The sequence below is a fragment of the Narcine bancroftii genome, chromosome 8 (genome assembly GCF_036971445.1).
Source record: "Narcine bancroftii isolate sNarBan1 chromosome 8, sNarBan1.hap1, whole genome shotgun sequence".
NCBI classification, from domain to species: Eukaryota; Metazoa; Chordata; class Chondrichthyes; order Torpediniformes; family Narcinidae; genus Narcine; species Narcine bancroftii.
Genome location: NC_091476.1, coordinates 102,357,808 through 102,385,356, shown reverse-complemented (window position 1 = coordinate 102,385,356; position 27,549 = coordinate 102,357,808). Strand labels below are relative to the sequence as shown.

The 27,549-nt window shown below is 40.1% G+C and overlaps 1 protein-coding gene and 1 long non-coding RNA gene across 9 annotated transcripts in view; one reads left to right on the top strand and one right to left on the bottom strand.

Moving 5' to 3' along the window:
- The window catches only part of LOC138741083 (uncharacterized), a 29,000-nt gene extending 28,561 nt beyond the window's left edge, over nt 1-439 (bottom strand). The window contains exon 1 of the long non-coding RNA XR_011343324.1: nt 261-439. This is a non-coding gene — a long non-coding RNA (uncharacterized lncRNA). The remainder of the gene's footprint in view (nt 1-260) is intronic.
- On the top strand, nt 51-26,953 carry tlcd5b (TLC domain containing 5b). 8 transcript variants are annotated; one of them, XM_069894606.1, is made up of 5 exons: nt 544-2,213; nt 2,804-2,910; nt 11,949-12,148; nt 24,266-24,441; nt 26,428-26,953. In XM_069894606.1, the coding sequence occupies exons 3-5, from the start codon at nt 11,953-11,955 to the stop codon at nt 26,557-26,559; spliced, it is 504 nt and encodes a 167-aa protein (XP_069750707.1). In that variant the 5' UTR covers nt 544-2,213; nt 2,804-2,910; nt 11,949-11,952; the 3' UTR covers nt 26,560-26,953. The 8 variants fall into 8 exon arrangements, with proteins under 8 accessions (XP_069750703.1, XP_069750701.1, XP_069750704.1 ...); XM_069894602.1 differs by lacking the exon at nt 544-2,213 and adding an exon at nt 51-314 and having other exon boundaries at nt 24,266-26,520; XM_069894600.1 differs by lacking the exon at nt 544-2,213 and adding an exon at nt 51-383 and having other exon boundaries at nt 24,266-26,520.
- The last annotated feature ends 596 nt before the right edge of the window (nt 26,954-27,549 follow it).

The window sequence follows — 27,549 nt, the reverse complement described above, 5'->3', positions numbered from 1 at the left end:
CGGGGGGTCCGGATGTGATTAATAATAGATGATCCAGCGACATCACTGCAGCCCCTTCTACTCGGTTGCTGAAGCCGTTCTGGCCTGTGGCAGGCTCCACATTCCCCCAAAACCCGGCGCGCTGGCCCCGCCCCCACTCCCTGGCGCGTTGGCCGGGCCCACCGCCTCACACCGCCGCGGACGTGCTCCGCCCAGGAGTCGTGACAACCGAGCCACAGCCCACCCTCCCCAAAGTTGACTGACAGCCAACCCTCGCTAACCGTCCATGGCGCTACTTCCGGAGGCCGAGCCAGGCGCCATGCCCACGAATGTCGGTGAGTCCGAGCCCGCGCCGAAGGAAGCTGACGGAGTTGGCGTCCGCCAGCGGAGCTGCCGTAACCATGGTGACTGTAGCGCGCGTGGAGGTGGGGGGGGGAGGCGTCAATAAATGGAGGTGAGTCTGCCTCGTTCGGGGCGGAGCCCGGCTGGAAGGGGCGGGTTTCTCGTCACTCCTTACGGCGGCTTCCATAGAAACCACGGCCTCCGTCATGCTGGGTGGGGTTGAGCTTGGGTTTTACAGTGCAGATGGGGACAATTCATGCTAACGTCCCCTCGTTGCTGAACCCCTTGTCCTTACTTGCCCTTCATTGACCACGTGCCTCGCCTGCAGGTCCTCTTGTTACCTTGCCTCCCCCCGTCCCTGCCCCCCGTTCACCAATGCATCACCATTTCCAAATACAGTGAGCTTTTCACAGACGAATGGGGGAGGCTGCTTGTGACATACTCCATGCAGCTTGACCTGCAGGAAAAACCCATAGTTGGTCCAGCACACTGCATATTGGTGGTGATGAAGGACAAGGTCAAGGCCGAGCTGGACAAAATGCAGGACCTGGACGTAATCACTCCAGTTTCGGAGGTGACCAAATGGGTGTCCTCCATGGTGGCCAACAACGAGAAAGACAGACAGGAGATCCAGATCTGCATAAACCTGTGAGACCTCAACACAGTCCTGAAGAGACCTCATCACCCCATGCGCACCATAAAAGAAGTTGCCGCACACATGGACGGTGCGATGGAGTCTTGGTCCTAGATGCGAAAAACTTGTTCGGGCAAGCCTCATCACTACTGACCATGTTCAGCACTGCATTTGGTCACTATAGGTTCCTGCAAATGCCATTTTGAATCAATTCGGCCAGCAAAGTATTCCAAAGATCCATGGAGCAAATTTTCACTGGGTACCCCTATGGCATCATAGTCCATGATATATTGGTAGGTGGCAAAGCTCAAGAGGAACACGATGCAAACTTAAAGAAGGTCTTCAACCGAACACAGAAGGTAAACTTGACACTCAACCCCTGGAAGTGCAGTTTCTATCGAAACTAAGTCCGCTACATAGGCCACGTGTTCACCAGCAAAGGCCTGAAGGCGGACACCTCCAAAACGAAGGCCATTAGAAAAATGCCGGTGTCAACAGATGTGGCAGTCCTGCAAAGATTCCTTGGCATGGTAAACTACCTCGGCAAATTTATCTCCAACTCGAGTGAGCTGGCAGCTGACGCACAGAGACTTAGAATGGACCTGAATCAAACAGCAGCAGAATGCTTTCGATGCTTTAAAGAGTCACGTTGTGCCCACCAGTCCTCTCCTACTATAACGTACGAAGGGTGCAAAATAGTCTAGTACCGGCCCTGACAGAAAGCATTAAGGTTAGGAGTTTTTAACAGGATAAAGGGGAAGGAGCAGAAAGGAAGAAAGAGGAGAGGTGGTGCAAAGGAGATAATTATTAAAGAAGCATGGTGAAAGAATGAAATGGTATTATTTGTGGACAATGTGTTGCTGAAGAAAAGGAGACATTGGAAATGGGGAGAAGATGGAAGCCTGTGAAATGGAACAAATCTAAAAATGATAGGAAAATAACTAGACTTGTAAACAAAAATTTCAAATACATTAAATATAGTAAAATATAGTTTGCATGGTTGTCAAAAGACCAATTCTTGTCTCACTGATGGATTTTCTTTGAAGTACAATGAAATTATACTTTTGACCTCCTGGATGAGAAAGACTCCACAAACAAGTTATTGGTTGATTGGCATACTGCTGTTGGTGGGACATAGTTGTGTTTCAATTTCTTGTACTGCAGTGAGAAACTTAATTGACTGTATATACTAATCATAGTGAATTATAAGGTGGATGAGGATAGACCAGGAGGAGTCAGCTGGATGTCTACAAAACAGGTTGGGAATCTGAAGTAATATTATGTTGATGAATGAGTGACCTTGCAACAACACTATAAAGGTTAAAACCATTCAAGACAAAATACCGCTCTTGATTGGTACTTTAACTACCTCTTTACATGTTATCTGTCATCTCCATTGTTTAGGTGACTCAATTACACATCCCAAATCTATGACCTCTAACACTAACAATTCCAACAGCCTCTGGTACTTGGAACACCATTACATGACAATCTTCTCCAAATCACACTTGGAATCCTGACTTAGAAATATGTTTCTTTTTCTTTGTTTCTTTCTCTTTGCTCGGCCTAAATCCTCGTTCTCACTACCTAACAGCTTTGTAAGGATGTGTTCATGAGAAAGTTTTCAGCCAAAATGTGGCTCACCATCACTGTCCAAGGGAATGACAGAGAAAGGGTAGGGAGTGGGACTATTTGCATTGAGATCTACAATGGGCAAAGGACTGAATAGTGTACTGCATAATTCTACAATTCTGTCCATTTTTTTCTGAGTTCCTTAAGTTGTTAAAAAAAAACACTACACAGTTGCAAGTTTATTTTATAATTTAGTAAACTTGTCCTATCTTTCAGGAAAACCTTTTGGGTTGAGGATGACTTGTGTCTACTTCAGTTCTGAGGCGAGTGAAGAGCTCTTTGCAGGATTTCCATTCTCAACCGCAGGCAGAGCAGGTGACAGGGTGAGTGATTATGAATGCTAAGTGCTCTTTATGCTATTTGTGCATGGTTTCTGTGTGCTCTCTTGTAGAGGATTGAGGTTCTCAGTGCTTTTTCAGATAATTTTTCATTTCTAATGGTCATGAGTTAGGAATCCCCAGGAGTAACTGAGGAAGTTATATTTTTTTTTTCAGAGACCTGGCAAGTGAAATATTTTATGTGTCCTGGAAATTTGTTAAGGAGCCCAAAATAGGATACATGGTTCAGGAATTTGGTGCCAGGAATGAAAATAATGTAGTCCAACAACTAGAGCTGGTTGAGCATGATCAGAGTCTCGATGCATAGCAAATAACTGGGGAAATATGTTGACAGTGGATTGGAAGATTTTGTGGAGGCCAATGTTGGGATTAGTTAACTCTTTGTGATTCCTGCTTTGGGTTATTGCTAAGACATAGGATGATGGGGTTCAGTAGTGCTCAATAAATCCTGACCAAAATTTATAGATAATACCAATGTGAAAAGTTTCCAAACCTATTAGAAATTGTCCTGACAACAACAAGAAAGACTGTCAAATATTACAAGAAAACATTAGAAACTCAAAATCTGAACTTTAGCAAGAACACATACAAGTTCATGTGTAATTCATGAAAGTGATTGGAGAAACTCAGCAGGTTAAGCAGTGTACTTTATACAGCAAAAATAAAGATCATATAAATCCAATGTTTCAGGCTTGAGCCCTTCATCAAGGTATGACAAAATATAGACAGGCGCCTGAACAAAATGGTGGGGGGGTGGTGGGTGGTGGTAGGGGCAAGGGGAGAATCACAGTCCCTCAGGCAGGAAGTATCAGGTGGATAACGGAGGGAATGCACAACAGCAAATGGAGGAGAGGGAATAGCTCTGTGAATGGAGAGGAAAGAAGACAGAGGGAATATGAAGGGAGGGAGAATAGGGAGTAGGCTAGCAGAAACCGAAGCAGTTGATTTTAATGCCATCCGGTCGGAGAGGGCTCAGGTGGAAAATTAGGTGTTGCTCCTCCAATTTATGGGTGGTCTTGGTTTGACTACATGAGGCCATAGACAGACATGTTAGCATGGGAGCGGGGTGCAGAATTGAAATGGTTGGCCATTGGGAGATCTCTAATGCATGTGGAGCGAAGGTGCTCAGCGAACCGATCTCCCAGTCTGCTTCCAGTCTCTGTGATGTGGAGAAGGCCACTTGAAAGGACTATTTGGGCCCCTGAATGGTGGAGAGGGAGGAGATGTGGCGTGGCTGCAGGGGAAGGTGCCAAGGGGGTAATTGTGTGAGTTCATATTCTTTTAAATGAAGAATAACAATACCATTTATAGAAGATATTAAAATTCAATCAGATTCGACTAAACAAAAGGATTTAGGTTCATGGTGAACAAATTATTAAATGCACTATTGTAGGTTAACAAAGCTGTTACAAATGTTAACAAATTACAAGGAATTTTTCCTTGCAACAGAAAATTCATGGGTATCAAAATTATATGACACCTCCATAATTCTGAGACTATGTACTGTCCTGGTCTTTTTACTGAAATCAAAATGTTGGAATCTGAAGTAATAATAAAGCACAACTCAAGAGGTGACCCAATAGAGATTTTTAAGATGATGAAGGAGATGTGCAAAGTCAAATCAGAGGTTAAGTTTCTGTGTGGAAGAAACCGGAAATAAAAAAGCCATAAATGCATTATAGTTGCTAACAAATAATAAAGAAATAAATGAACTTTTAAAACTCAGGGTAGAGTTTAAATGAAGATCTAGTCATCAGAAGAAGTGGTTGTGGCAAATACTTCACCTACCTTCTAAAACTTAGTGTGGTAAACCATTGTTTTGTATAATTGTCTGGTCAGGCACACCTATTGGACAGTTGTAACTATGACCCCTCCCCAAAGGCTCCTGTATAAAGGTGACTGTTCCACAGCCCCCTGCAGCTCAGCTTGTGTTCTTAAGTGAATAAAATCCTATTGGTTTTTCTACAACAGTCTTTCGAGTAATTGATGGTGCATCAATTTTATTCACTTAAAAGTTTGTTTTTACAATGGAGCAGATCCTCAAGTCATAAAAGCTGGAAATCAACTCTCAGTCACCTGAGGCATCTACCAACTTTGAGCTCTGGCTGCACTGTTTTGAAGCATTCCTCCAGGCCTCCTCTATCATGTGTGATTGGAGACTGACATACTGCAAGTTCTGCACTCCTGGGTGGGCAGCCTGGTGTACTCCATGATCAGTGATGCTACCACATACCAGGAAGCCATATACATTCTCAAAGGACAGTACCTGAGTAAAATCAATGTTGTCTACGCCAGATACCTTCTAGTGACTTGAAAACAACAACCCGATGAGTCCAAAGCTGAATATCTTCTGGACCTGCGGGCATTCAACAGGGCCTTTGAATGCAAGGCCATGTCCACCACGGAGTACCCAGAGGACCTGATCCGAGATGTCTACATCACGTGGATCAGGTTGAACTATATCTAACAGAGACTCCTGGAGCAAGGGGAGTCTGCGGAGAGCAGTTGAGCTGGCAGGTACATTGGAGGTGGCTGTCCAGAACATGGAGGCTTACTCATCCATACACAGTATGGCGTTTTTCTCTCACAATACCACTGGTGAACCAGAAGGTCTTGGTGCAGGTCACACACAGCAGATGTCCGGGGTTCTGCGTAGTGACTCTCAAGGTGCAGGGTACTGAATATAAAGACTAATGGTAATGTCGCAGCTCTGTGCTGCCGTACTGTTGGGACTGGATTTTCAGTGTCACCTTAAAAGCATGATGAAGGAGTTCAATGGGCCCTATCCACCCTTCACTCTATGTAATTGATAGTTTTCGAGCCAGCAACCCCACCACTTACCACACACGACCTGTAGGCTCTCCACACTCAAAATTTCCCCCCATCGCTATTCGCCAACCTCACTCCTGACTGTGAACCCGTCACCTTCAAAAGTACACGAGGGACAGGGCCTTCATCCGGGCAGAGGTACAGCGCTTACTTAAGGGGGGGATCATTGAAGCCAGCACCAGTGCCTGTAGTACGGGATAGGGAAAAGAGTAAGATGGTCATCGACATCAGTTGGATCATCAACAGATACATGAAATTGGATGCATACCTCCCTCCCCCCTTCCACGAATCACCGACAAGGTCAACCAAATTGCCCAGTATTGGGTCTTTTTGACGATTGACCTGAAATCGACATATCGTCAAATCCCTATCTGCCCAGAGTGCTGCCAGTATTCAGCGTTCAAAGCAGCTGGCCACTTCTCCCATTTCCTGTGGGTCCCCTTTGGTGTCACGATCGACATATCAGTCTTCCTGCAGGAGATGGACCATTTGGTAGATCAGTACGAGTACCTTTCCGTACCTCGATAATGTCACTATCCGTGACCACAACCTGCAGGACCATGACACCAATCTCCAGAAATTTCTCAAAACAGCCAAGCTCCTTAACCTTACATAAACAAGGCCAAGTGCGTGTTTCGCATAACTTGTCTGGGCATCCTTAGCTGTGTCATGGAGAATGGAGTCATTGGCTTGGACCCTGACTGTTTGTGGCTTCTCCTGGAGCTTCCTCTTCCACACAGCCTCAAGGCCCTGAAGAGTGTTCTTTTCTTAGTACACTCAGTGGGTCCTTAATAATGCAGACAAGGCCCACCCCCCCCTCATCAAATCCACATAATTTCACATGGCGGCGGAGGCCTGTGCTGCCTTCAGTCACATTAAGGCAGTTATCGCTAAGGCCACAATGCATGCTGTGGACAAATTAACTCCATTTCAGGTAGAAAACGAATTGTTATACTTCACCCAAGCAGCAACCCTTAACCAGGCAGGCAGGCCAGTAGCCTTCTTTTCACATACCCTACGGGACCCCGAGATTCGACACTAGGTCAAGAAAGAGGCCTAGGCTATTGTCGAGATAGTGTGGCACTGGTGCTATTACCTGGCCAGTAAGAAATTCACCCTGATGACTGATCAACGCGCAGTTGCGTTCATGTTTAACAATCAGCAGCGGGGTAAAATCAAAAATGACAAAATACTGAGATGGAGGATTGAATTGTCCACCTACAATTACGATATTCTTTACTGACCAGGGAAACTTAATGAGCTGCCAGACACCCTATCCTATGGGATCTGTGCCAGTGCAAAACCTCCACAACGATCTCTGTCACCCCTGGGTTACTAGGTTTTTTCACTTTGTCAAAGCATGCAACCTGTTGTACTCCATTGACAAGATCAGATCCATGACAAAAAACTGCCAGGTCTGCGCTGAGTGCAAGCTGCACTTCTACCGCCTGACAGGGCACAATTAATTTAAGCCACCTGCCCCTTTGAGCAACTCAGTGTTGCTTTTAAAGGACCCCTGTCCTCCACTGACTGCATTGTGTATTTTCTTATCATCTTCAATGAATACTCCCATTTTCCATTGCCATCCCTTGCTCTGATATGACTACTGCCACAGTCATTAAGATCCTGCGCAGCCTCTTCACTCTGTTTGTCTTCACCAGTTATATCCACAGTGACCGGGGGCCATCTTTTATGAGTAATGAGCTGTGCAAGTACCTGTTGGCCAAGGCATTGCCACAAGCAGGACCACGAGTTACAACTCCAAGGGTAACGGGCAAGTGGAGAGGGAGAACACTATGATTTGGAAGGCAGTCCTTCTAGCATTGTTGTCTAAGGGCCTCCCAGTCTCCCGCTGGCAAGTGGTCCTCCCGGAGGCACTCCACTCCATCCCTGCTGTGTATGACCATAAATGCCACACCGCACAAATGTATGTTTTCCTTTCCCTGGAAATCTGCGACAGGGATGACACTACTGACGTGGCTGATGTCCCCAGGGCCCGTCTTACTCTGGAAGCATGTGAAGAGCCAAAAGTCTGACCCACTGGTTGAAAGGGTCCACCTCCTCTTGCCAACCCTGAATATGCCTACGTGGCAAACCCGGACAGACACAAAAGCACAGTCTCTGTCAGGGACTTGGTTCCCTCAGAGGCCCTGGAGGCCACGGCAGTTCCCCCCACACCCCTCCCTCACTGTGGAATACAAGCAATGCACCTGACCTCTGGTACCCCGCCTCTGTCCTGAGGGAGGTTACATCTGTCTCATTGGCACCAACCCACCAGCAGAAGGCTGTTGAATACATACAGACGCTCGAGACCATCCATGACTCCTCCATGGCACCACAGCCATAACCGGTGCTACGATAGTCCCAGCAAATGTCCAGTCCACCTGAAAGACTGAACTTGTGACTTTGAATTGTAACCTTGTAAGTTCCACTTCACCCTGCTGGACTCTTTTTAAAAACAAAGGATGAATGTGGTAAACCATTGTTATGTATAATTGTCTGGTCAAACACACCTATTGGCTGGTTGAACCTGTGGCCCCTCCCCACAGGCTCCTGTATGAAGGTGACTGTTTCACAGCTCCCTGCCGCTCAGTGCAGGACAAGCGAACAGAATGGATGTGCTTGTGTTCGTAAGTGAATAAAAGCCTATTGGTTTCTCTACAATAGTCTTTTGAGTAATTGATGGTGCATCATTAAAAATGAATAAAAGTATTTATTGAATGCTGAGAGGAATAATCCAGGTGTGGGGAGTAGGGCACGATGTATGCAAATTCCAAACACAAGATATTTGAGCCATATAACTTGTTCTTTATTCCAAAGGGTTGAGGAATCAGGTAGAGGCAGAAGCTGCACCGGGACATAGATGGGTCTTGATCCTGTCCTAATTTTAGTAAATGTGACACTGCTGATGTAATAAGGAAGATAGGAAGATTGGCACAGTAAATTATTTAAGATGAGTGTTAGAATTGCTTCTAATCCAAGTCCCAGAGCCACTGATCACGAAATAATAAACGGGATTTAAAGCAAGGGTTTGATGAACATCAACCTGAAGCTAGAAACTGGGATCAATGTCACCTCTTCTAATATGGAAATCTCAGGACATTTGGATTGAAGGTTGTACAAAATCTATTGACACTAATAAGGAAACAGAAACTGAGTACTAATGACTGACTAATCAAGTTGTTTTCCTGAGAGTAGAAACAGCAAAGAAAGCAGAATTCTAGAGGGAGTTAATCCATGGACTCCTGGCAATAGTGGTGTATAAGTACAGAGAAGCTTGTATTAAAGGTAAAAGATTATAACATAAGAATTAAATTATTTTGAGGGGCAGAAGACTGAATGTTGTAAGACCAGATAGTTTTCAAAGGCAACAAGCTTTAGAACTAATGAGATAGAGGCCAGATCAGTTTCATAATGCTGATGTTAAAATTAGAATGCAAATGTAGGACTGAAGCAAAGAAGCACTTGCATAGAATAAACAGCATAGAAAGAGGTCATTTGGCTAATTGTCTGTGCTGTGTCCATACTCTGACTGAAGCTCCTCAGTTTCCATTTCCTTTATTCTTTCTTTTCCTTTTCTCTTGCGTACTCATCTAGTTTCCTGTAAAACATATTTTAAAATATTAAGCTCAACCTCTTCTATTGGCAATGAGTTCTGCATTCTGTTTGCTCAGAGATTTTTTTAAATCTGATTTTTCCATTTAGAATTCAATGGTAACTATCTCATTATATTATGGCCCTAGTTTTGGATTGAAATTTACAAATTTCCCAAAAATATTAAACTAGTGTCTAAGGGACATTCAGGATGGATAGATAGATTGGAGAAGCAGATCAGTAAAAAAATAGTTGTATGAACGTATCAGGTTTGAGGTGCTGAATGGGTTCCTCCTGTTCTTAATGATACTATGCACCTCTCATCATTACCTGCTATAGATCAAGAATGTAGTGTGACATTATCCTTTTGAGGTGAAACTAAGGACAGACTGTAGCTGTGCACTACTCGAAAGAAGTCACACACACATAGTGTAGTCAGGTTAAGCTCTGAGTTTTATTAGGGCTCAGGCCCGACTTTTATACTTGCACCATGGCCCCTTTTTGGCCCCCCTTGGCTGACGTCACAACATGCATATCAAAAGTGGGTTACGCGCGCATAACAATCCCCTTCTTCCACGTGTGCTGTCCCTGTCTGTTGGCTGCGCACAAGGCCAGCGCCATTTTGGGGTCACGTGGCCTTTAAGCTGCACTTGCCATTCACCCACCAGTTTGTTTGTTGGGGCCAGTACCACTGTGCGGGCTGCTGGGCTTTGGTTGCGCTCGCCGCCTGGAGCACTGGTTCAATCTCAGCCACGGCAGGCTGCCACAAGACAGTAATAACTCGCCAAAAATGCACACATGTGTGACAAAGTTTAAAGCTGTAAATATAATTGAGGAGCTTGGTTGATATTGCAAAAGTGCTGTGCCTCCGACTACCACTATATTACCATATATGTCAGGATATATAATGGCTCAGGTATAAGTTAACCCCCAGAATTTCTACTGAAAATATAGGTTTTGAACAATACTCGATGTATAAGACTTCCCCAAGTCTGGCACTTACCACTGACCAATGGAGTGATGCTGTCACAATATTGTAAAAGCAAATTAACCTGTAAAGGTTTAAATTTTAAAATAAATCACCGTTGGCTCTAACAGGTCATTTAAAGCCTGTACAGAGCTGATGGTAGTTGGACTGGGCGGGGCAGCACTGAGACCTTGGCATATAAGATGACCCCTGGTCTTGGAGTGAAATTTTAAAGAATGAAATACCGTGACACACACACGCCCCAAGTCAAAAGTTTGTTGAATAACTTTAACGGGTCTCTGTCCAAAATAAGAATGAACTTGAACCCTTGTCTGAGGATTTTTTGCATCAATCTCCTCACATACTGCTGTTGTGGAACTGACCTGATGTGATTTATGAATCTGTACAAGTTATTGTTGCATCTATGTTTGATAAGAAAGTTAATTTCTTACAATTCTCTTTCTTTTTATTAATTACATTATAGGTGAACAATACAAGGAGAATAGGAATGCATAATCAAAAAGGGGAAAATATCACTGACATCATATAATATAACATTTTGCATTACACCACAATTTACAAATATGTTCTCATCTCCTCAAATTGAAATCATTAAAAAAAGTAAAACCCCACCTAATCAAAGAAAAAGAAGCAAAAAACGAAAAAGCCTGGACAGTCTGTCCTGAGAATCTATTAATAAAAATTAACCATCTGGTCTTCACCAACAAAAGGGAAGTAACATTAAATATGGTCTGGAAAGGAAAATAATTATGCTAAGTCATTTGGAAATCATTTATAAAAGGTCACCAAGTTTCTTCAAATTTAACAGAAATATCAAATGTATGACTCCTAATTTTCTCTAAAACATTGAGTCACAGTAGGTGGATTAGAATCTTTTAATTCAAATAAGATAGCTCTTCTAGCCAACAATATAGAAAAGTCTACAATCTGATATGTGGAAGTTGGAACTTGTCCCACTACTGGAACTATAATTTCAAAAAGAGCAGTTAATGGGTTAGGTTGCAAATTGATATCCAGTGTAGTTGACAAAGTCTTAAAAATATCTATCCAATACCTTTCCTATCCAATACCTCTCCAAATGAGGGCATGAGTTAAATATGAGTTAGAGAAGCCACTTCTGATGTACATTCATCGCAAATAGGACTAACATTAGAAAAAATACAATCCAATTTGTCTTTTGACATATGAGCACAATGTACCACTTTAAACTGAATCAAAGAATGATGAGCACATATTAAAGAGGTATTAAACAATCCAAAAATCTTCTCCCATGATTCCTTTGGAAGATGTAACTGAAATTTTGTTTTCCAGGCCCTTTTAATTTTGTCATTAGAATTTGATTGCAATCTTAATAACCTTATAAATGTTACCTATTTAAACCCTTATGAGAAGGGTTCAAATGAAAAAAAAAGTATCAGCTAAATTCTCTATATGATGTAAGATCCAATCTCTGATTTGGCATTGTCACTGTCCTGTAACTATCTCAAAGTAGTTTTAATAACTCTGGTGAACTTGAATGCACATGTGAACAAATTTCTGACTTCATAGAATGCCCACAATCCAGGATCTGATTGTACTTCTGTCCATACAATAATATTTTCCTTTTTTACAGTGAGATGGCTGCCTCCCTTCTCCTGGTGCTTTGGAGTTTGAGTTGCTGGGTGTTGCTTTACATCTTCTTCTGTCAGCTTAACTGCCACCGTTGCTATGAGTGGAGCTGTCGCTTGGTAACTCTCATCCATGGTGTACTCATTGTCTGCCTCTCTGGTTATGTTGGATTTATAGATGGGCCTTGGCCATTTAACCATCCAGGTGGGTTCTGGGCTAAGATACGGTAAGAAATTATTACAGTGCTTTATTCTTGCATTAACAAGCCAGATGGAGTCTGGCAGTTCCACAGACACTGGTTTGTGGTGGACTAATCTATACGATTTATATGGCTCCTAAATTCAGGGCTTTTGCAGTCACTGCCTGACTGGTGTGCTTTGTTGCAAATCTATATTGGTACTACACTTGGCTACCTCATACTTGCCTTTGTTGTCGCTGGAGAGTGAAAATTCTATCCAAATAAATCACTCAGAGACAACTCACTTTGTTCTGACATTTTCTTTCTAAAATGGACTGATTCAGAGGTAGCTCTGTAATAAATGTATTCAAACATGCTGACAATAAAGGTTGCAGTTAAAATATGGTAAATCTAAATTTCTACTCTTATTTACCTATCTGTGAAGAAAATTATTCATTTTTGTTTGATGTGTTAGAAGTCCCTTTAAGCAATTCCAAGAGCTGATAAACAACTCAATTCCAGAGTATGAATATAACTCGTACTTTGCTTTCTGAGGATTCTTGGTGTGTCTAATATGCTGGGAATGCTACCCAAAACATGGGAATAACTGGCACAATCACAATGCAATGGGATAAAGACCTCAAGCAACAAAATAGTTCAATATTAATGTTGCCTTAGCAGCCATGTGATATTCGGTGCCCTCCAATATGTTTGGGACAAAGACACTTTTCTTATTTATCCATAGTTTTAAATTTGTAATCAAATAATTGACATGTAATTGAAGTGCATATCTCAGCTTTTATTCAAGGTTATTAGTATATATTTTGGTTTGACCATGCAGAATTTACATCACTTTTTTATAAATAGTCCCCTCATTTCAGGGCAACATAATGTTTAGGACACATGACTTCACAGGAGTTTGCCAATACTCAGGAATGTTTAATTGCTTCATTAATACAGGTATAGGAGAGCTAGGCTTGCTTCTAAACTTTTGATCACCTTTGAAGTCCATCGTTTCCATTTTTCAACATGAGGATCAGCATTGTGCCAATGAAGGTCAAAGAAACCATTAAAAACAAGAATAAAACAGTAAGAGACATCACCCAAACTTTTTTTCTTTCTTTGGCTTGGCTTCGCGGACAAAGATTTATGGAGGGGTAATGTCCACGTCAGCTGCAGGCTCGTTTGTGGCTGACAAGTCCGATGCGGGACAGGCAGACACGGTTGCAAGGGAAAATTGGTTGGTTGGGGTTGGGTGTTGGGTTTTTCCCAAACTTTAGGATTACCAAAATCAACTGTTTGGAATATCATTAAGAAGAAACTACATACTGGTGTACTCAGTAATTGCAAAGGGATTGGTATTCCAATGAAGACCTTCTCTGCCGATGACAGAAGAATTCTCATCATAATGAAGAAAAATCCCCAAACACGTCCAACAGATCAGAAACACTCTTCAGGAGGCAGGTTTGGATATGTCAATGACTACTCTCCACAGAAGATTTCATGAACAGAAATACAGAGGCTACACTGCAAGATGCAAACCATGGCAATGGTGGTAAGCTTTTTATCTTGGGCAGTTCATTAATGCCTCCACACTTTGCTCTTGCCATAACTCTGATATGGGTTAATCTTGGTCTCATCTGTCCACAAGACCTTATTCCAGAATTCTACAGGCTCTTTTAAATACTTGGCAAACTGCAATCTGCCCATCCTTTTACTAACTAGTGGTTTGCATCTTACAGAGTAGCCCCTGTATTTCTTTTCATGAAGTATTCTGCAGACAGTAGTCATTAAAATATCCACACCTTCTTAATGATGTTACAAACTGTAATCTTGGTAATCGTAAGGTTTGGGTACGTCTCTTACTGCTTTATTCTTGTTTTTCAGCCTCATAATGGTTTCTTTGACTTTCATTGGCTCAACTCTGATCCTCATGTTGAAAAATGGCAACTACAGTCTCCAAAGGTGATCAATAACTTAAAAGCAAGCCTAGTTGTCACCTACCAATGAAGCAATTAAACATATCTGAGTAATCATGAATGCCTGTGAAACCAAATGTCCCAAACATTATGTTGCCCTGAAATGAGGGGACTATGTTTAAAAAGTGCTATAATTTCTACATGATCAACCCAAAATGTATTCCAAAAACCTTGAATGAAATCTGGAATGTGAATTTTAATCACATGAATTGTTTGATTACAAATTTAAAACTGTTAACCACAGGGACAAATAAAGGAAAAAAGTGTCTGTCCCAAATGTTATGGAGTACACTGTAATTAGCTGGGAATTATGCATTTGTTTCTTCAAAAATGCATAATTGAGGGGAGATTTGATAGAGGTATCTAAAATTATAAGGGGTATAGATAGAGTAAATACAAGTAGGCCTTTTCTACTAAAGTTAGGTGAATAACAAACTAGAAGTTAATGGTTAAAGGTGAAAGGAGAAAAGTTAAAGGGGAACATTAGGGAAGGTAGAACAAGCTGCCAGCTGAAGTGGTGAATGTGGACTCGATTTTCACATTTAATAAAAATTTCAGCAGGTACATTCTTGGGAGAGGTATGAATGGCTATGGTGCAGGTCAGTGTAACTAAGCAGAACCACAGTCAGTACGAATAGGAAACGTCTCCTCCTCACTGATCATCAACACAGGTGTCCTCGAGGGAGTCACATGATGGAGTAGTGGCCGGACGGTGAACTCCAGCCCTCTCCAGAAAAGTCAGAAAAAACAAAGCAAAACACAAAGGCAAAAAAATAAAAATCAAAGTAAAGTGAATATAAAGGTGGAAAGAAGATGGCGACGAAAAAAGAAAAGTCGAAACCAACGGTAAGAAGAGAGGAAGAGAAGACAACGGAAGATGAAGGAAAAGGCCTTACCTGTTCGAAGAGGCCCGCGGTGGAGAGAGAAACCCGCTCCCTCAGGTCGGTAGAAAGTGGACTACAAAAATGGCTCGATGAGCCGAGTAAAAGTGCGCAACCGTGCATGAAAAAAAACACACCGACGGGAGGGGTGACCAGCTGGGGAGTCGATCTCCACAGCCGGCAATGACAGCTGCAGAACACCTGCAGCAAGAGGAGAACATAGACGACAACGAAAACAAGAAAGAAGAGAAGAAGAGGGCAACAAAGAAACAACAGATGGCCAACCCAGAGGAAGAAGAAGAGGAAGAGGAAGAGTACAGTGAAATAGAAGAAGAAGGGAAAGGCAAGATAAAGGATATACTTTCTCTTATTAAAGAATACATGGAGTCATTTAAAGAATGGCAAGTGCAAGAATTTAATGATTTAAGAAGAAGAATAAACAATACAGAAGAGAAAAATTAATAAAATAGATATGACCTTATCAGAAATGGGAAAAAGAATGGACAAGGTGCAAGAACGAGAAGCAGCAGTAGAAATGGAGGTAGAGGACTTAAAAAAGAAATTAGAGGAATCTAATAAAAAAGTTAAAGAGACACAAGAACTGTTAGCTCAGAAAATAGATATAATGGAAAATTTTAACAGAAGAAATAACATAAAGATAGTGGGCCTTAAGGAAGATGAAGAAGGCAAGAATATGAGAGAGATTATAAAAGATTGGATCCCTAGGATCCTAGGATGTCCAGAACTACAGCAAGAAATGGAAATAGAAAGGGCACATAGAGCATTGGCCTTTAAACCACAATCGCAACAAAAGCCAAGATCTGTTTTAGTAAAATTCCTAAGATATACTACAAGAGAAAAGGTACTGGAGAAAACAATGGAAAAAGTAAGAGAGAACAATAAGCCACTGGAGTACAAAGGGCAAAAAATCTTCATTTATCCAGATATAAGTTTTGAACTCCTGAAGAAGAGAAAGGAGTTCAATACAGCAAAGGCGATTCTATGGAAGAAAGGGTATAAATTTATACTAAAGCATCCAGCGGTATTGAAAATATTTATTCCAGGACAACAAAACAGACTATTCTCGGATCCAGAGGAAGCACAAAAATTTGCAGAACAATTACAAAATAGACTGAGAGATGAAGACGTGTAACGAGAGTACAAAAGACTGCGAACTAAAAAGACATAAGTTTTGAACTCCTGAAGAAGAGGAAGGAGTTCAAAACATCGAAAACGATCTTATGGAAAAAAACTATTCTTGGATCCAGAAGAAGCAAGGAAATTTGCAGAACAACTACAAAACAAACAGAGAGATGAAGACATGTAATAAGAGTAAAAATGACCACGATTTATATGTATGTGGGTAAAGAGGTATATGTGTGTATATGTATAATGTGCATACATGAATGTATCCGTATTTAGAGGAAAATATAGATAGTATAGACAAGAATTAATAAGGGAAGGAAAAGGAATAGAGGGAATAAGGAGGGAATTAAAAGAGTGACCTTTGTCACATATGAAAAGTGAAATCTTTTCTGGGTGGGGGGGGTGTTACGGTCACTGCAAAATCAGCTGACGCTTGCGAGTGAATTCGCAAATCCAAATGGAGAGGGGAGATGTGGTTGTCCGACAAGGGATAAAGGACAACTAAGAGGGGGAAGGGGGGATTGGGGCTAAAGAAGTTTTAAATAGGAGAATAAGGAAAATGTTTGATGTTTTAGGAATGTTATCTTATAAAGGATTCAAAACAAGAAAACAGAAATGGATAAGAAGGAAAGGTAATGATGGAGAAACGGAAAGGGAAGATAAACAAAGTATAAAATGGCTACGTTGAACTATATGACTTTAAATATTAATGGAATACATAACCAAATTAAAAGGAAGAAACTGCTAAATTTACTGAAAAAAGAAAAAAATTGATATAGCATTTGTGCAAGAAACACATTTAACTGAATTGGAGCATAAGAAATTAAAGAGAGATTGGGTAGGACACGTAACAGCAGCATCGTATAATTCAAAAGCAAGAGGAGTAGCTATATTAATTAGTAAAAATGTGCCATTTAAAATAGAAGAGGAAATAATAGATCCAGCAGGGAGATATGTAATGATAAAATGTCAGATATATTCGGAATTTTGGAATCTACTCAATGTATATTCACCTAACGAAGAAGATCAAAAGTTTATGCAAGATATCTTTTTGAAGGTAGCAGATACGCAAGGGAACATATTAATAGGAGGGGATTTCAACCTGAATTTGGATTCAAATATGGACAAAACTGGGAAAAAAATTAACAGAAAGAACAAAGTAACCAAATTTATAATTAAATCGATGGAAGAAATGCAACTTTTGGATATATTGAGGAAACAACACCCAAAGGAAAAGGAATATTCATATTGCTCGGCTAGACATCAAACATACTCAAGAATAGACCTATTTTTGTTATCAGCTCGTATGCAAGATAGAGTAAAAAAAACAGAATATAAAGCTAGAATACTATCGGACCATTCACCCTTAATATTGACAGTAAAGTTAGAGGACATCCCTCCAAGAATGTATAGATGGAGATTAAACCCCATGTTACTTAAAAGGCAGGATTTTAGAGAATTTATTGAAAAACAAATTAAAATGTATTTTGAAATAAATACGGAATCAGTGGAAGATAAATTTATACTATGGGATGCAATGAAAGCATTCATTAGAGGGCAAATAATAAATTATGTAACCAAGATGAAGAAGGACTATAATCAGGAAACAGAGCAGTTGGAAAGGGAAATAGTAAATATAGAAAAAGAATTAGTAATGAAGGAAGATATCACTAAAAGAAGAGAATTGGCGGATAAAAAAATAAAATATGAAACACTACAAACATATAAGGTGGAGAAAAATATAATGAAGACAAAACAGAAATATTATGAACTAGGTGAAAAAACGCACAAAATCCTAGCATGGCAGCTTAAGACAGAACAAGCTAAGAAAATGGTATTGGCATCAAGGAAAAAAGACAAACAAAAAGACGCACAACAGACAATATTTGTAAATTTATTAACTTAATTCATGCAGTGGAAGGGAATAAAGCACCAACAGTAGCAGTTGCTTCAGACGCAGAGAAGGCCTTTGACAGAGTAGAATGGAATTATTTGTTCAAAATATTGCAAAAATTTAGTTTACCGGAGAAGTATATTAATTGGATTAAAGCATTATATAAGGGACCATTAGCGAAAGTGACAGTAAATGGACATGTATCAAAGCAATTTAACTTAAGCAGGTCAACACGACAGGGATGCCCACTATCACCTTTATTGTTTGCGTTAGCTATAGAACCACTAGCAGAATTGATAAGAACAGAAAATAATATAAAAAGGATAAAAATAAAAGACAAGGAATATAAAATCAGTTTATTTGCGGATGATGTTATAGTATACTTAACAGAACCAGAACTATCAATAAAAGAATTATATAAGAAATTGAAGGAATATGGAGAAGTGTCGGGTTACAAGATCAACATAAATAAAAGTGAAGCAATGCCTATGAATGATGCGGATTACTCAAAATTTAAGAAAGAATCACCATTTAGATGGCAAATGCAAGCAATAAGATACCTAGGTGTACAAATAAACAAAAATCTCGGCCAACTATATAAACTCAATTATTATCCACTAATGAAAAAATTACAGGATGATTTAGAGCATTGGAAAGATTTACCATTAACACTAATAGGAAGGATAAACTGTATTAAAATGAACATTTTTCCAAGGATATTATACCTATTTCAGGCATTGCCAATACAACTGACAGAGAAATTCTTCAAGGAGTTAAAGAAAATAATAAGGAAATTTTTAGGGAAAGGGGGGAAACCGAGGATAGCACTAGATAAATTAACAGAATGGTATAAACAAGGAGGCTTACAACTGCCAAACTTTAAAAATTATTATAGAGCCGCACAATTAAGATACCTATCAGATTTTTATCAAACAAGGGAAAAGCCAGATTGGACTAGATTAGAATTAGATAAAATAGGGGAAAAGACACCTGAACACATTATATAAATGGGATGAAAAATTGGTACAACATAGAAGTTCTCCAGTATTACATCATCTACTCAATATTTGGAAGAAGATTCATGTAGAAAGAAATAAAACAAATTATCAATTACCAAAACTAATATTGACGCAAAACAAGTTACTCCCTTTTACAATAGATAACCTTTCCTTTAGAGAATGGGAGAAAAAAGGGATTAAAAGAATAGAAAATTGTTTTTCAGGAAATAGATTATTATCCTTTGAAAAAATGAAAGATAAATACAATATAACTCAAGATACAGCACTGGCATATTACCAATTGAGATCCTACTTGAAGGATAAATTAGGAAGCAGTTTGAGTTTGCCAGAGGGAAGTAACTTTGAATATGTGATTACAGATACAATGATAATCAAAAGATTTATGACAAATATGTATATTAAACTGCAAGAAAAGGAGAATGAGGAAACAAATGGTAAAACTAAACAAAAATGGGAACAGGATTTAAATATAAAGATAAAAAAGGAAACATGGGAGAAGTTATGCTCTGGAACGATGAGAAATACAATAAATACGAGGTTACGTATGATACAATATAACTGGATACACAGGCTATACATTACACCTCAAAAGTTAAATAAATGGGACCCAACAGTATCTGATAGATGTTTTCGATGTAAAAAAGAAATGGGAACAACAATTCATGCAATCTGGACATGTGAAAAAGTAGAAAAATTTTGGGAAGATCTCAATCAGATATTAAATAAAATAACAGAAAACAATATACCAAAGAATCCAGAGATCTTTCTCCTAAGTAACATAAAAAACAAAGAATTTGGAATTGATTTGGAGGATGCACAAAAAAGATTTGTTAAGATAGCTCTAGCCGTAGCAAAAAAATGTATTATGTCAACCTGGAAATTGGAAGATAATTTGAAAATACAACAATGGTATATAGAAATGAATAAATGTATTCCATTAGAAAAAATAACATATAGTTTAAGAAATAATATTGAAATATTCGAACAAATATGGGAGCCTTATATTAAACACAATAGCGAAAACCTACCGGGGACAATCACTACCTAAGTTAACGGAAGGAAAAGGAAATGAAAAGAATGGACTCAGTGGAATTTCTGGTGTATTTTTATTGAATGACAACATTGTCTGACTGGTTTAATGTATCCTAGATTTTATACCTTAAATGGACGGGAGGGGGAGGTGGGGAGGGTGGGAGGGGAGATGGGAGGGGGGGGGCGGAGAAAATGACATTGTATATGTGTGAAAAGGAAAAAATGTGTATCATGGTTAATGGATTTATGGTGTGAAAAATAAAAAAATTATAATAATAACACAGGTGTCCTCCAATGATGCGTGCTTAGCCTACTGCTCTACTCATTATACACCAACGACTGTATGGCCAGGCACAATTCCAATGCCATCTACAAGTGTGCTGATGACACCACAGATGTCGACAGAATCACAAATGGCAATGAGGAAACGTACAGGATGGAGATAGATCAGCTCATTGAATGGTGTAATGACAACAACCTTGTGCTCAATGTCACCAAAACCAAGGAGATGATTGTGGACTTCAGGAGGAAGTCAGAGGAACATGACTCAGTCCTCATCTAGGGCTCAGTAATGGAGAGGGACAAGAACTTCAAATTCCTAGGTGTCAACATCTCTGAGCATCTGTCCTGGAGCCTCCACATTGATGCAATCAGAAAGTAGTAGCTATACTTTGTTAGGTGTCTGAGACAGTTCGTTATGTCACTGAAGACTCTTGTAAACTTCTACAGGTGTACCATAGAGGGTTGTTAACTTGACCTGCGACATCACAGGCACCAGATTTTACTCAATCAAGGTCATCAACACGAGGCGGTGTCTTTAAAAAAGCAGCCTCTATCAACAAAGACCCCCACCACCATATCCTCTTTACTCTGCTACCATTGGGGAAAAGATAAAGGAGCCTAAAGTTGAGCAAAACTCTGTGGTTTTCTCCTTTAATGGCCAAGTCATAATGTATCTCAGAATATATGTGGGCAGTGTCAGGTAATGAGGAATGCCTTCTTAGCATACTTCATTGCACACAGGGTGTGGAAAGAAAATAATGTATAGCATATTTTACAGTGGTGTGAATGTAAGAGGTTGGTGTTTATGAGATCATTGTGAGGAGACCAGGTGATGGTGTGCAGGATCAATGTGAGGAGATAAGGTAACAGTGTGTTGGGGCAGTGTGAAGTTACAAGATAATAGTGTACCAGAGCAGTGTAAGGTGACGAGGTAATACTGTAGTATGTAGGAGCACTGTGAGGTGACAAGGTCATAATGTGTAAGAGCAGTGTAAGGTGATGGTCAGAATATGTAGGAGCATTATAAACACAACAGTACAACACAGGAACAGGCCCTTCAGCCCATAATGTCTATACTGACCATGATGTCAATGTAAAATGTACATTAGCCTAAAAATGGTCTATATCTCACATTTCCCTGCCTGCTTTCATGTCTGCTTCAATGCCACCACTTGCCCTGGTACTCTGTGTTTACACACACACACACACACACACACACACACACACACACACACACACACACACACACACACACACACACACACATATTTTTGTGGGTGTGTGTATCTATCATTTAAATATACCCCCTCTCACTTTAAAATTAAGCCCTCAAATAATTTAGATTTCCACCATAGGAAAAAGACTCTCCCAATCTATCCTGTCTATACCTCTCATAATTTTTTGTACTTCTAATAGATCACCCCTCAGCATTCAATGCCCCAGAGAAAACCATCCAAGTTTGTCTAACCTCTCCTTCGAACTAATACTCTCTAATCCAGGCAACATCCAGATGAACCTCTTCTCCATTTCTTCAAAGCTTCTACATCCCTCCTGTAATAAGACAACCAGAACAGCACACAATACTCCAAATGTGGCCTAATCAAAGTTTTGTACAGTTCCAGCATGACTTTTAGATGCTACAGCCCAAGCAATGAAGGCAAGTAGACTATACTTCTTTGCCTTTCTATCCACTTATATTGCCACTTTTAAAGGAGCTATGAGTTTGAATCCCAAGATATTTCTGTACATCAGTACTCCTAAAAGTCCTGCTGTTTTACTGTATACTTTTGACTCCCCAAAGTACAACACCTCATATTTGTCTGGATTAAACACCATCAGTCATTTAAAATCTTTTAAATTGAGATGCACAGCAAGGTAACAGGCCTTGTGTCTTTGAAGGGTGGGAAGAAATCGGAGCACCCAGAGAAAACCCACGCAGACATGGGGAGAATGTACAAACTCCTTACAGACAGTGCCAGATGTGAACCCAGGTCAATGGCAGTTTACTAATGTTGGGCTAACTGCTACACTAACCGTGCCACCCATATTTCAAAATGGTCCATCAACTGCTGTATCCTTTGACAACCTTCCTCATAATCCACAATACTGCCAATTATTGTGTCATTATTAATCAGCTCAGCTGCAGTTAATTCCAATTTATATATATCTCACAAACCACAGAGGTCCCAACAGTGATCCTGACAGAACAAGTCACACTATTGTGATGGATTATATCATATTTTATATTGTCTATAGATATATTTTTGAAGGAGATAGATTATGAAAGTAGTGTATGTCACAAACAAACACAAACACTTCACAAAACAGATCTCATTTAAAATGCAAGAGCTTTGCAGGAAGTGAGTCATGCAGGCACCGAGAGCCTTTGCAAAAACAAAAAAACAAGGAGACTGCTTTGCTAAAGAATTTCAGAAGCAGGTGTAAATGGATTATTGTTTTGAAAGCAACAGATGAACGGACTCAAGTTTGGGTCCGGTGCTGCATCTGTCTGGATGCAGTTTGCTATTCTAAGAAGATCATTTGGTTTTGCAAGCAGAGAGAGAGAGAGAAAACCAAACAAGCTTTCTCAGAGAGAAAGAGAGAGAGAGAGAGAGAGAGAGAGAGAACTGGTTTCTGCAGCCATGGCAAGCTGGCAGCTTGTTGAAACCCCATTTTGAAGACAGGTTGTAAGTTCTCAGTTCAGCCTGTTGAAAACCCTTGTGGTCCATACAAGAGGAAATGGCTGGCTAGAGTGTTTCACCTGAAATAAGGGGAACAAAAGGAACTCTGTGGTGACCTGCAGAAGAAGAGGTTATCATTGGGAAAACCCTGATGGGACAAGTTTGTTCAGCAAGACACTGAAGTGGCTGATCAGAGGGAATCAGTTTGTGTGTGTCCAATGAGCAACAAATCTCTCTCTGAAACCGACAAGGACCTTCCTGAGTGGTAACCATTTAAGCACCAGAGCTTGGTGAAAATTCAAAAATGTTCAATTCTGTGCACAGTTTAAGTATTGCCTGATACCGGTGAGCTTGGAGGAGTAAGAAGTGAGATTGGACTGTGAATCAAATAACTTTTCTGAACTTGTACACATTACATACATGTGCACTTAGAATTAGAAGGGGGTTAAGATAAGTTAATAGTGATAAGTTAAAGTTTGATCCTGTTTTTATGTTTAAAGAAAATTAAAAGTTACTTTTGTTTAAGTAACTATTTGTCTTGGTGAATTTCTATTGCTGCTGGGTTTTGGGGCCCTCTGGGCCCGTAACAGTATTCCAGTCAGAATAATACTCCTCCATCGCTACATTCTGACTTCTATGGCCAAGCCTATTATAAATCCAGCGTGAGGCTGATAATGTCAGTGGGTGAGAGTAGTGTGAGGTAACATGGTAAGAGTGTACAAGAGCATTATCAGGGAATCCTTCCTCAGAATTTCCATCCTTACAATGGGGTTAGCCTGACCTTCTCTCATGTGTTCAAGGATGGTTGGGGATACTTGCTCTCATTGCTGTAGGAATAGTGATGTCATTGTGTCTTTGTCAAATTGTCACTTATTGAATCACCATTGTGCATTGCTGTTGACTGGTTTAAAAACCTCATCATCTCTAAAAGGACTGCAATCTCTCCATGCAGTTCAAATGGACAGCTATTGATTGAAATGCAAACTCTGTTTCCCTCTCCACAGACCTTCTTGTATTTCCAACATTTTCACCTTTTAATTCAGATTTTCAGATAGCATATCATGTGCATTTTTGTTTATTTTTAACATAATTATAGGGAATGTAAGGCAAGAAAATTAACTTACTGTGATGAGGAGATACCATGAGTATTGGAAATATTGATTGAGGTGGAGAGTGTTAGTGAATGGAAATATATTGGTACTGAACCTGAAATTGCATTTATTTCTTAGGCTCTCCAAACACACAGCTCCAGACCCAAGTACTGTGCCTGTCAGTGGGCTATTTTATATTTGACATGTGCTGGTGCATCTATTTCCAAACGGAAGGTCTGGTGATGTTGTCTCACCACAGCCTCAGTATCCTGGGCATCGTCATGGTTCTGGCTTTGGAGCACTCAGCAACAGAGGTAAATGCGGTCATCTTTGGCAGTGAAGTCACCAATCCATTCCTGCAGACCCGTTGGTTCCTCCGGGAAGCTGGGTATTACCATACTTTGCTAGGAGATGCTGTAGACTTCTTTTTCGTCATGTTGTTTTGTAGTGTGCGGATTGGGGTTGGGGGCTGGCTATTGTACTGTGAATTATCATCCCCTGTGCCCCTCCCAATTGTGAAGCTAGGAGGAGTTGCCATGTACGTGGTGTCCTGGGTGTTCATGGTGAGCATTGCTAGGTTTGCTTGGAGGAAGAGTAGTCACAAATACAAGACATGGAAGGAGAGGAACCAACTCAGTTTGGACTCACAGATCAATGGACACACAAAAAAAGCTTGCTAGCTTGAGGAAATGACTCCACCTTCAGCCATCCTGGTTCCTTGATTTATTTATAATTCTTGAATGCCCTTGGGAGGTAGTTTATTTTTATCAGTAAAATGTATTTTGCCCCTACCACCAAGTTGATATTCTTTCTGAAGTATTTTCTGTGGTGTCTGACAAGCATACTGTCTTTTGTCAGTTATTTTATCTATCTTGTGCCAGACTCCAATTTTTATTGGGTATACTTGTGGCATCTGCGGATTATAAAAACTTTGATTGTATGTTAACCAATGTCCTGGAAGTTTGTTTCCCATGCCCAGTTTGAGTACAATAAAGGTGACCGTGATAGGGTACATAAATCACCTGCAAACCTTGACAATGAATGTTCACAGATGAATGTGGGAGAGCTGGTGTCCACTTCACAATAATTCGGAGAAGGAACCCTGGATCATGTTTTCAGTTTCTATTCAAGGATCAAAGGCAGTTATGATGTTCTGTGTCACCCAACTGTGATCAGAGAACCAAGCTTTTTAAAAAATATTTTGTTTTTGATTTTACATCTTAAACAGGAGAGTACTTCATTGGGTTGTAACAAACCATGTCATTTTTATCCAGTGATTTATTTATATATGACATCTTTCCCTCCTCTGTTCGCACCCTCCAACTCTCCATCCAAGAAAAAGAAAAGATAGACGTGATACAAACCAAAAGACAAAAAAGTCAGGAAAAAACCAGAAAAGAACAAAGAGAAGAAACAAAGGTGGAATGTGGTGTCAGAATTTCCCATATGTGTCTATGGAGACCATGGAGCCATCCCCTTGTATCGGCACTTTTCTTAATCTATCTATTAACAGTTCTTTGTAAACCTTTTTTTCTGGGGAGCAGCTATAGCCGTGCTTCCATATATTCTGGATACGGTTACCATATTCCAATAAAGGTGCTGTGTCGGTTTCTAAGGTTATAGATAATATCAGAGAACCAAGTTATTGAGTAACCATTCTTGGATGGGATTGATCATTGTCCATGGGGAAGAGTTTCTATCATAGAATATTGAACAATACAGCACAGGAACTAGCCCATTGGCCTATGATGTATGCCCCGAACATATTACCAAATTAAACTAAATCTCTTCTCTTGTATATGACCCATTATCCTCCAATTCCCTGCCACCTCATAGCCTCTTCCAGCATTCCAACAACCACTTTTCAGGAAGAGGAAAAACTTAGAAGCACTAATGTCTAATTGGTCTAGAGTAAAGAGTAATGTTCAGATAAATAACAGCTACCCAACTGAAATCGACTGTAAAGGGAAGAGGTGGAAGGGATCTTGAAACAGGATGTGATTGATTAGTAGCATTTTATTACATTCAGGGTAAAGACCCTGATGAACTGGTTGGACCAAATGGCAGGTAGCTCTTCATAGGCAATGTTTGCGTACAATGTTAGCTTGGTTCAATCTGGAAAATTATTGATCATTGTGATCATGGGAAGCAAATAGTCCTGTTATTAATTTTACCACTTAAGTGAATGCCATTTTCCTGCTCAGTCACCATTTTTAATGTTTCTCCTCAAAGATTTTCCTGCTCCCCTCTTGCATTTCTCCATTTCTGTTGACCTAATTTCTTTCCCCTTTTGATGAGAGATCATCAATCTGAAACAGGAGCTCTATCAAGAGTGTCCTGGCTGGGTGCATCACAGTGTAGTACGGTTGCTGAAGAGCATAGGATCGAACGTTAATACACAGGATCATAAGAGCAGCAGAGAGGATCACTGAGGTCTCCAGGATCATTGTCCGAAGTGGTCTCGCAAAATCACAAAGGATCTCTACCACCTCGTGCAAAGCATTTTCCAGCTACAGCCATTGAGAAAAAGATACAGAAGTATCGGAGTGAAAAGAGCCAGAACCACCAGGCTGAGAAACAGCTTCTTTCTATGGGCAGTGAGCATGCTGAATGGCTGATGAACTGCTGAGACTCTACTATTACCTGTATTTAACAACATTTATTTTTATAAATGTACTGTAAATCAGCTGTAAATATGTGTGCTGTATCTATATATGTGTTTGCATGTTTTTTTCCCCCAGGACCAAGTTTTGTCCAGTTGTGCTTTACAATTGTATGATGATAATACATTTGAACTTGAACATTAATTCTGTTTCTTTCTCCACAGATGCTGCCTAACTGTAGTTTTTTGTTGCAGTTTCTGTTTCATTGCACCTCTTTCTCTCTTTATATGGAATCATGTTTTGAGCTCTTTTAGGGGGTTAGTATAACTTGTAAATGTTTATTGGAATTAGCCTTGGGTGATTTTGGTAAAAGAACATGAGATTCAAGGAACCATTCCATCAGGAGAAAACCACCATATTCATTATTGCGAGGCTAGAGGTTAATCTTAGGTTTCTGTATCTTTTGTTACCACTTCACACATAGGTACACATACTCGTTCATTATTTATTTCTGCAGATTTCATTACAATTTTATTGACTTCTGTTCAGTCTTCTAAATCTCTCACCCAAAGAAAGCTTTCCATCACAAAAAAAGCATACAGCATCAGTTATGTGTTAGCAGAAGCAGTCTGTTTTGCTTGTCGAGAGAGCTATAGAGAAAAACGAAAAGACTATTCTGCCCTGAGCCTTTTACTTTGGAACAGGAGGAAACTCCTTCAGAATATTTCACTGAAAAATAAGTAGGCCATTCAGCTACATTACTAGTTACAAAGAAAGCATACTATGCCATTCAGCCAGATAAGCCTGTTATAAAGTCAC

What these genes read in the sequence shown, in the direction of transcription:
- tlcd5b (XM_069894602.1), top strand. Translation starts at nt 11,953, where the DNA reads ATGGCTGCCTCCCTTCTCCTGGTGCTTTGGAGTTTGAGTTGCTGGGTG. An exon ending in TTGGCCATTTAACCATCCAG is followed by an intron (nt 12,149 to 24,265) that starts GTGGGTTCTGGG and finishes TTTATTTCTTAG; the next exon opens with GCTCTCCAAACACACAGCTC.